The sequence below is a fragment of the Ailuropoda melanoleuca genome, chromosome 3 (assembly GCF_002007445.2).
Source record: "Ailuropoda melanoleuca isolate Jingjing chromosome 3, ASM200744v2, whole genome shotgun sequence".
NCBI lineage: Eukaryota > Metazoa > Chordata > Mammalia > Carnivora > Ursidae > Ailuropoda > Ailuropoda melanoleuca.
In genome coordinates, this window is record NC_048220.1 from 85577958 (window position 1) to 85587362 (window position 9405).

The following is a 9405-nucleotide window of genomic DNA, read 5'->3' on the forward strand; positions in this document are numbered from 1 at the left end:
ATTCAAATGTTCTCCTCTGCAGTTTACCTCACCTGTCTTTCCAGTCCCCTCCCACCCCAAGAGAATTTAATTGTTTCCACCCCTGTGCTCTCATAACCTGGGAAATTCTCAGGTATAGCATTTACCCTGATTCATTATATTAAGCATTACACTAGATAGGGATTTTGCAATTTGTCCTTTCATAACCAACTTGTAGCACAGGGATAGGGCCTTAGCAGGTGCAAACTAAATGCTTGTTGGGCTGCATCCAATTTTCTGTCCTCAAATCTATACCAGTGAATTTTTTAAACACCTTCCCCAATAATCAAGACAATTTTCTCTCTCACCATCCACAAGCTTATTAGTATTCATTGCTATGATAAAACCTTAAAAAAAGATATATTTTCTTGCCCATGCACACATATGTGAACAAAAAATGAGTAAGCACTTACCATAAACCTGAAGTAACACAAGAGATGTCATGTCTCTGCAAGGAACGACTACATTTTACGAGAAAGGGGACATATTTGGCTGAGGGAATGAAAGGGTTTGGAGAGGTGGAATTTTTTTGTTGTTTTATTTCCTGAGATGGGGGGAGGATGAGGGACTGATGGGGAGAAGAGCAACTGCTTTACCTTTTCCGGAGCAGGCAGCTGTAAGTGGTTAACCTCCAAAGGAGTGATGAGAGGGACGGTCTGGAAGCCATCCTCAACCGAAGGCGGCTTGGTTCCCTTCTCACTGGGGTTACTGTTCAGCTTCACCATCCTTACGCCTTTCTTCCCAGACCTAAGGCAAGCAGTGGGGTTCTAGTTACAGTGGGAGGTGAAGCAGGGAAAGAGAGGGCTGACGACAGAGAAAACAGCAGTGTCCTCAATGGGTCCACTCGGCTTTCAGTGTAGAGATCAGTCATCTCTCTATCTTCTGCTAGATTTGATTCTGATAATGATTCTCATTATCCAGAAAAACTTCTGTAATCGTCAAAATATGCCACCTGCCCGTGGGGTTTGACAGCTCTCAAATTCGGGAAAACTCAAGGAAATCCCAGACTTACACAAATAATATACAAGCTTTAAAAAAAAAAATCCAAGACACTAGAGCCAATACTGTCATATAATCTCAGTGAAAGCTTATTCTTACTGCAAAATTAAATCCTATTATTCTGGGTCAACCTGCAGTATGATAAATTTCACCTTACCACCACACCTTACCACCTTGATATTTTATTATGTTGGCTTTTCTTCAGCAATCTCCCTGAACCACAATACGTACATTCAATGTCTCTCTGTGTACTGTATCCTTTCACATGATATGTAGGTTGTACAGGAGATTTAATTTCCTAAAACAAAAAAATGCTGGCTTGAACCTGATCCTGTTATTCAGCCATGGAATGCCTCCATTTCCTCAATAGAGAAGGGCCATTTTTTTTTTTTTTGCTTCCATGGAAAGTTAGCAACCCCCGTATTGCAAGATTGCCAACTAAATAAACAAATCACATTTATTTCTCTCAAGCTCCCTAGGAAGTCAAACGGTGCTCCCACCCCACCCCTAGAAGCCCAGACAACTGAATTTCTCTTGTCAATCCTGCTGATGGAACACTATTAGACAAAATAGGATTGCTGTGGAGATGAAAGGGATGGCAAAGGGTCGGAGGGTATTGAAGAGTGGTTATAGCAAAAACAAATGCCTACTTACTGTGATGCACTCTTGGGGGGTCAGAGCAGATTCAAGCCAATTTGAAGAGGAGGAGGACGGCCAGGAGTCCTCCCTCCTCAGCCCGAGCTTGTGGTGCTGAAAGGACAGCGCCTTGCCTGTGTCTGGATTGGGAGTTTCTGAGAGCGAGGCGCGAGCGAGAGGGGAAGAGCTCCTGGCAGCTGCCTGCCTGCTCCCTCGCTCGCGCCCCCTCCCACCGGGGAACGGGCTCCCACACCATCTGTCATCTGGCACCACCTGCTGTTTCTCATGCATGGCCACAACCAGGGCATGGGACAAAATGGTTTCAAGAAAGTGGGAGGGATTCTGGCCATAATAATAATAATAATAATAACCATATAATAAGCAATCCTTGAGTCTTTAGAAAAACAGAAGAAGGAGACATATTCATTAGAAGGGATCATCTTTTAAAATCTTCCAGGGCAATATTATGAAACCCAAAATGGTACGGGTACTGTGCTCTGACCTATAGTAAGGAGTGAAGGGAAACTTATATTTATTATTTCCCACACAGTGGGCACTTTTCCAAGCTCTTTCAGATTATGTCCCTCATTTGCAAAATGTGTTGGGGTTAGTGGGAGGTGGGAATGTGATCACAACAGGGAAGCAGCTCAGAGCAGGGCACGTGTCAAGCACTGCATGTGAGAAGCTACTATTCTCACAATGCCACTGTAATCACACAGGTCAGCTAAGGTCGCATAGCTGGTAGAGCACCAGGAGCTGGAACTTGAGCCTTGAGCCACGGCCACTGATGTTTGCATGTGGTCCACAACTTTGTAGGGCTTCCAGGTTGGTGTCTGGAATCAGGGTAGGCGGAGTCCTAGTATCAGCTCCATGAAGTTCTGACGGTGGAGATCTTGGACACTTTGTCTTCCCTCCCCAAGCTTCCATTTCTTTACCTGTGGTGTGGGGATAATAATACCACCCCTGCAGGGTGGTTGTGAATAAGATAAGACTGTGCTCAAGGAAACCCCTTTTAGCTCAGGGACAAGGTTCTGAATGGCTGAATTATTTCATCTCTGGGGATTGCTCTTACACTCTTAGAATCCTCTGAGGTTAAGACTATTGCCACAGGTTTATCCTTGCTGTGGTTCAAATCACTGTTGGTCACTTACCCCCAGCTGCAGTGCTGTTTATGATGCACATCATGAGGTCCAGTGGTCTTGGCATTAGTAATAGCATCCCCTTTCACTTTCAAAAATATCCTGGTTCCATGATAAATTGTTTGGTCATCTCAATTAGTACTCACATGATGAGCATACGCTCTACCAGCTATAAGGCCAGGAGAAAACATGGCTCAGTAATGAAATGGACATGTGTGTGCATGTACACATGTATGTGTGTAAAGAGCGGTATTTCTGAGACAATAAAGTCTAGAACATATCAGAGCTGCACAGGGTACTATTAATAGAAGTATTCATATATATAAGAGGAAGCTACTCTAATATTAGTTTCTCACTCTCTCCTTTCCGAAGACCAGGATGACTTTCAGGTGCAAGTATCATCTAATGTAGACACCCACGTGGAGTCACTTGTGAACACTTGTGCCTGATCCAATTATTGCTGCCTCCAAAGGAAAAAAAAAAGTCTCTTTGACACAGATTATGATTGATTCACAAGCAGAAATCACGCCCTTAATAACACCAAGCTAGAGGTCCTGATAGTTTAGTAAAAGTTCCAGGAGAAGCACCTGTCTCGTGGCAATGGGAAATCCAGGCTTCTTGGTATGTGAAGCCAGGAGAGAGGCTGCAGGAAGAAACGGGGCTGGAGTGATGTGGAAAAGACCCTTACGGGAAAATGATATTGAGAGGTGCTTAATATAATAGACTATTATTCTCCTGTTGAGTTCCAGGAAATATGCTTGACGGTTAAAAACAAAAATAGGACATTTTCGTGAGGTTTTCCACGTGTGTAGATGTAATATATAGGATACTGCGACATGAAGAGGAAAGGATAAAGGGACCACTACAGTGGTAACATTTCTGTACTCTAAGTGTAAAGTATTGATTCCCACTAAACAGTGAAAACTTAGCTATATCTATTCTAATCCCCAGAATAACCAAAAATATACAGACATAGGTCAAAACTGCAATAAAGAAATATAAATGGAATACTTAAAAAAAATCAAATAACCCAAAAATGGCAAGAAAGAAAAAACAGGAACAACAACAAAAACAAAGGAAACAAGCAGAAAACATAATGAAATCATAGACTTAAATCCAAACTTAGCATTATCATCCAGAGTTCATAGTTTACATTAGAGCTCACATAGAATGTGTTGTACATTCTATGGATTTGGACAAACATGTAATGACATGTATCCACCATCAGGCTATCATACAGAATACTCTCACTGCCCTAAAAATCCTCTGTGCTTCACCTATTTATCCCTTACTCTCCCCTAATCCTTAGCAACTACTGATCTTTTTACTGTCTCCACAGTTTTGCCTTTCCTGAATGTCACATATTGGAATCATACATTAAGTTGCCTTTTCAGATTGGTTCTTTCAGATAGTAAAATGCATTTATGTGTCCTCCATCTCTTCAAAAGATGACCTGTGAGGTCATCTTTTTTTTAGCACTGAGTAAGATTTCATTGTCTGGGTGTACCACAGTTTATCCACTCACCTACTAAAGGACATTGTGGTCTCCTCTGCATTTTGGCAATTATGAATGTGGCTGCTATAAACATTTGTGTGCAGGTTTTTGTGTGGATGTAAGTTTTTGACTCCTTTAGGTAAAAACCAAGGACTGCAAATCCTGGATGATATGATAAAAGTACATTTAGTTTTGTAGGAAACTGTCAAACTATCTTCCAAAGTGTCTCTACCATTGTGCATTCCCAGGAGCAATTAGAGTTCTTGTTATTTCATATCCTTGCCAACATTTGTTGATTTCAAGACTCTTGAACTTGGCCATTTTGATAGGTATGGAGTAGCACCTCGTTGTTCTTTAATTTATATCTCCATGATGACATATGATATGGAACATCTCATATGCTTATTTGCCATCTATATATCCTCTTTAGTTAAGTGTCTATTAAGGTCTTTGTCTCATTTTTAAATTAGGTTGCTTTCTTATTGTTGAGTTTTAAGAATTATTGTATATTTTGGATAACAGTCCCTCATCAAACATGTCTTTTGCAAATATTTTCTCCCAGTCTGTAACTAATCTTTTTATCTTCTTGACAGTATCTTCTGCAGAGCAGAATTTTTTAATGTTGATTAAGTCCATGCTTATCAATTATTTCTTCCATGTTTCATGCCTTTGGTGTTGTATCTAAAACACCACCACCAAACCCAAGGTCATCTAGATTTTCTCCTATGTTGTCTTCCAGGGATTTTATAGTTTTACATTTTACATTTAGGTCTGTGATCCACATTGAGTTAATCTTTGTGAAGCGTGTAAGGTGTGCACCTAGATTAATTATTTTGTAAGTGGACATCCAGTTGTTCCAGCACCATTTGTTGAAAAGACTGTCTTTTGTCCATTGTATTGCCTTTGCTCTTTATCAATGATTGGTTGACTATATATATTTAGGCTTATTTCTGGGCCCTCTATTGTGTTCTATTGGTCTATTTGTCCCTTCTTTCTCCAATAACACACTACCTTAATTACTAAAGATTTATAGTAATTCTTGAAGTCAGATAATGTCAATCTTCCAACTTTGTCCTTCTTGTTCACGTTGGCTATTCTGGATCTTTTGCCTCTCTGTACAAACTTCAGTGTTAGTTTGTTGATATCCATAAAATAACTTGCTAAGATTTTTATTGAGATAGCATTGATCCTATAGATCAATAGAAAATCTGGCATCTTGGAAAAAACTGACACATTTACAATATTGAGAGTCCCTATCCATGAACATGGAATACGTCTCCATTTACCTAGATCTTCATTGATTTCTTTCATTGCATTTTTGTTTTCCTCATATATTCGATGTATTTTGTTAGCTTATACCTTAGCATTTCATCTTTTGGTGATACTGTAAATGGTATTGTGTTTTTAATTTCAAATTCTACTTGTTCATTGCTGGTATCTAGGAAAGCAATTGACTTTTGTATATTAACTTTGTAACCTGTAACTTTGCTACAACTGCTTATTAGTTCCAGGAGTTTGGTTGTTGATTCTTTCAGATTTTCTACAGAGACTATCATGTCATCTATGAACAAAGACAGTTTTATTTCTTCCTTCCCAATTTGTATGCCTTTTATTTCCTTTTCATGCCTTTATTGCATTTTATAGGACTTCCAGTATGATGTTGAAATGTATCATATAAGATATCCTTGCCTTGTTCTTGATCTTAGTGGGCAAATTTCCAATTTGTTGCCATTAATTATGATGTCAGCTGTAGGCTTTTTTGACAATGTTCTTTATCAAGTTAAGAAGTTCCCCTCTTACTGAAAGTTTTTATCATAAATGGGTGTTGAATCTTGTCAGATGCTTTTCCAACACCTATTAAAATGAACATGCAATTTTTCTTCTTAAGCCTGTTGATGTGATGGATTACATTAAGTGATTTCCAAAAGTTGAACCAGCCTTGCATACCTGGGCTAAATGGCTGTGTATATAATTGGTTGTGTATATAATTATTTTTATACATTATTGGATTCAATTTGCTAACATTTTGTTGAGGATTTTTACATCTATATTCATGAAAGATATTAATCTGTAGTTTTCTTCTTTTGTAATCCCTTTGTCTGATTTTGGTATTAGGAATTCTGGACTTACAGAGTGAGGTAGGACATATACCCTCTGCTCCCATCTTCTGAAGAAGATAGATAATTGGTATGATTTCTTCCTTTAATGTTTGGTAGAAATCACCAGTGAATCTATCTGGGCCTGGTGCTTCCTGTTTTGAAAGGTTATTAATTATTGATTCCATTTCTTTAAGAGATATAGATTTATTCAGATTCTCTATTTCCTCTTGTGTGAATTTTGGCACAGTGTGTCTTTTATGGAATTTGTCCATTTTATCTACATTATTAAATGTGTGGGCATAAAACTGTTTGTAGTACTCCTTTATTATTCTTTTAATGTATAGGGAATTGTAGTGATGTCTCCTCTTTCATTTCTGATCATAGTAATTTGTGTCTTCCCTCTTTTTTTTTTCAGTTAGCCTGGTTAGAAGCTTCTTAATTTTATTAATCTTTTTAAGAACCAGCTTTTGTTTTTTATTGATTTTCCTTACTGATTTCTTTTCATTTTACCTCCTCAGGTATGTATTGGCCCTGTTTTCTCTCTTCTTATTTTCCGGGATGCTAAATACATGTATGTTAGACCTTTTCCCACCATCTCTTATGGCCTTTTCTGTATTGACCATCTGTTTTTCTTTTTCCTCTTCATGCTTTAATCTAGATATTTTCTATTTGAACTGTCTTTCAATTCTTTAATCTGCTCATCCAATTTTTGGGGGTTTTGTTTTTGTTGTTCGTTTAACCTGTACAATTTGCTGGTAAATTGTCTATTGAGTTAGTTAATTTTAGTTATTTAGAAATGATCTTTATAGTTCTTCTTGTAGATTTCAGGTCTTTGGTGATATTCCGCATTTTGTCACTTGCTTTCTTAATGATACTGTTCACAAATATTTTAAAGTCCATCTTTGATAATTTTAGTATCCAGATCACATATGGATCTGAGTCTATTACCTTTTTCTTCTCCCTTGGTTGACTCTGACATGCCTGTTAATTTTTTATTATTTTACACTATGTATGAAAAAAATTATAGAGGCTCTGGATTCTATTACCTTCCTAAAGATAGAATTTAATTTTATTCAGACAGGTAGTTAAATAGGGGCAAATTCATTTTTATTCAATTAGGGATTGAGGTAATTAGAGGCCAGTTTTCGGTTCTTGTAAGATCTTGTCTATTTTTGGTTTGAACTGTCCCTTGGGGGTCTCAAATGAAAACCTGAAATTAATCAGGACCCTTCCTCCATGGCAGACACTGAACTCCAATTGTTGTTTCTCTTCGGTACCATGAGGCTTCAAAGGTTCAATTTAAGTTTCTTAGGCTTTTCATATCTACTTTATATTTGGGTTATCACCTTCAAGTACAGATTAGAAATCAGAAAATATCTGGAGGTAAAATATGGTAGGAAAGGTTAGACTCTCTTCCTAGCTGTTTCCTTTTCTCTAGGATCTTGTCCCTTCCAGTTCTGGATATTTTGGTAGCAAAGAACTCCAAAGTTTGTCTCCCCAGCTCCAAGAGACTGATGAAAACTCTAGGCCATAGCTTTCTGCTAAGCTTCTAAGCATGTCATTAAGAATTGGCAGTGTAAAGGGGAAAAGCAGTGAGAATTTGGGGTTTGCCTCAATCCATTATTAATTTCTCTCTGGAACCGTAGCTCCCCAAATCCTTGCTTCACTTGTCCCTCTCCTTCAAACAGCTGTTTTGTTTGCTTTACTTTTAGTTAATGAAATTTATTTTTTAAAGCAGTTTCAGGTTTACAGAAAAATTGAGTGGAAAGTGCAAAGTTCCCATATACCCCTGCCACCACCCCCTGTGCAAATACACAGTTTCTCCTATTTTTAACATCTGACATAAGTGTGAAATATTTATTACAATTGATGAGCCACAATGATACATTATTATTAACTAAAATCCATAGTTTACATTAGAGTTTACTTTGTATTGTGCACTCTGTGAGTTTTGGCAAATGTATAATATATCCACCATTACATGTATAGAATACATTAATCACTACAATATTATACAGAAGAGATTCACAGTCCTAAAAATCCCTTGTGCTCTACCTATTTATCCCTCCCTCCTTTCCTCCAAACCCCTGGCAACCACAGCTTATAAATTTGCCTTTTTCAGAATGTCATAGAGTTGGAATTATACATTACGTTGCCTTTTCAGATAGGGTCCTTTCACTTAGTAATATGCACTTGAATGTCCTCCATGTTTTTAATGACTTAATAGCATATTAGTTTTGACCACTGAGTAGTATTCCATTGTTTGGATATACCACAATTTATTTATCCATTCACCCAGTGAAGACATCTTGATTGCTTTCAAGTTTCAGCAATCATGAATAGGGCTAATTTAAACGTGTGTTACCATTTACAGTATCACCAAAAGATGAAATGCTAAGGTATAAGCTAACAAAATACATGTAAACATGTTTTCAACTCATTTGGGTAAATACCAAGGAAAGGAAATGCTAGATCATATGAAAAGAGTATGGTCAGTTTTGTAGAAAAAACTGCCAAGTTCTTCCAAAGTATTTGTATTATTTTGCAACTTCAGGAGCAATGAATGAGAGTTTCTGTTGCTCCACAACCTTACTAGCATTTAGTTTTGTCAGCGTTTTGGATTTTAACCAGTTTCAAATAGCTGTTTTCTCATTGTTTCAAATAGCTGTTTCTATTTTAGCCAAAATTTTAACTGTTCTCAGCTTAGAAGTATTGCTAAAACAAGCTTCTCCATCATACCAAACAAGAATTTGAGACTTGCCCTCTCAGGTCCTACATTCAAAATTCCCAGAGAAGAGCTCTTATGGGCCCTAGTAGACTCCAGTGCCCACTTCTTACAAGAGAAACAAAATTTGAAAAAGATGACAACTTCCATTCAAACCATGTGGTTGAAGTGGACAAAAACATTTCCTGGAAGAAAAAAGGGATCATTTCCAAAAAGTGAGAAGGAATGTTGATCACTCAAAACAACAGATATCTAAATGCCATAAAAACATGCTGAAGAGTTTAAACTTTATGA

The 9405-nt window shown here is 37.7% G+C and overlaps 1 protein-coding gene across 1 annotated transcript in view; it reads right to left on the minus strand.

Annotated features, from left to right (window-relative positions):
* NSG2 (neuronal vesicle trafficking associated 2) overlaps positions 1-1829 on the minus strand; it is a 60478-nt gene extending 58649 nt beyond the window's left edge. Inside the window, exons 1-2 of the mRNA XM_011221928.3 lie at positions 1672-1829; positions 615-765 (exon numbers count right to left, since the gene is read on the minus strand). Coding sequence (XP_011220230.2) covers positions 615-743 — 129 coding nt within the window. The 5' untranslated portion in view covers positions 744-765; positions 1672-1829. The remainder of the gene's footprint in view (positions 1-614; positions 766-1671) is intronic.
* Between the last annotated feature and the right edge of the window lie 7576 nt (positions 1830-9405).